The 332-nt window shown below is 62.0% G+C and overlaps 1 protein-coding gene across 1 annotated transcript in view; it reads right to left on the bottom strand.

Annotated features, from left to right (window-relative positions):
• The window catches only part of EMH_0063850 (uncharacterized protein), a gene marked incomplete at both ends in the record, with an annotated part of 6,038 nt that overhangs the window by 3,189 nt on the left and 2,517 nt on the right, over positions 1-332 (bottom strand). The window contains one exon of the mRNA XM_013498185.1: positions 47-280. Within this exon, the coding sequence (XP_013353639.1) occupies positions 47-280 (234 nt within the window). The remainder of the gene's footprint in view (positions 1-46; positions 281-332) is intronic.

Below are 332 nucleotides of genomic sequence, written 5' to 3'. Positions count from 1 at the left end.
CAGCAGCAATCTCCGTCGTCGGTGCAGGAGCAGCAGCAACAGGAACAGCTGCATTCTGATGCTGCTGTTGCTGCTGCTGCTGCTGCTGATCCTGCTTCTGCTGCTGCTGCTGCTGCTGCTGCTGCTGCTGCCGGATACACACTATCAGCTGCCACGCTGTTGCTGCTGCTGCTGCTGCTGTTGCTGCTGCTGCTGCTGCTGCTGCTGTTGCTGCTGAGGTCTTCCACCTGCGGCATTCGTTTGACGTCTGCTGCTGCCTCTCCCGCCGTCTCATCCCCCGCTGCAGCAGCAGCAGCAGCAGCAGCAGCAGCAGCAGCAGCAGGAGCAGCAGC

The sequence above is a fragment of the Eimeria mitis genome, genomic scaffold (assembly GCF_000499745.2).
Source record: "Eimeria mitis Houghton genomic scaffold, Emh_scaff3246, whole genome shotgun sequence".
NCBI classification, from domain to species: Eukaryota; Apicomplexa; class Conoidasida; order Eucoccidiorida; family Eimeriidae; genus Eimeria; species Eimeria mitis.
This window is presented reverse-complemented; position numbering and strand designations above follow the sequence as displayed.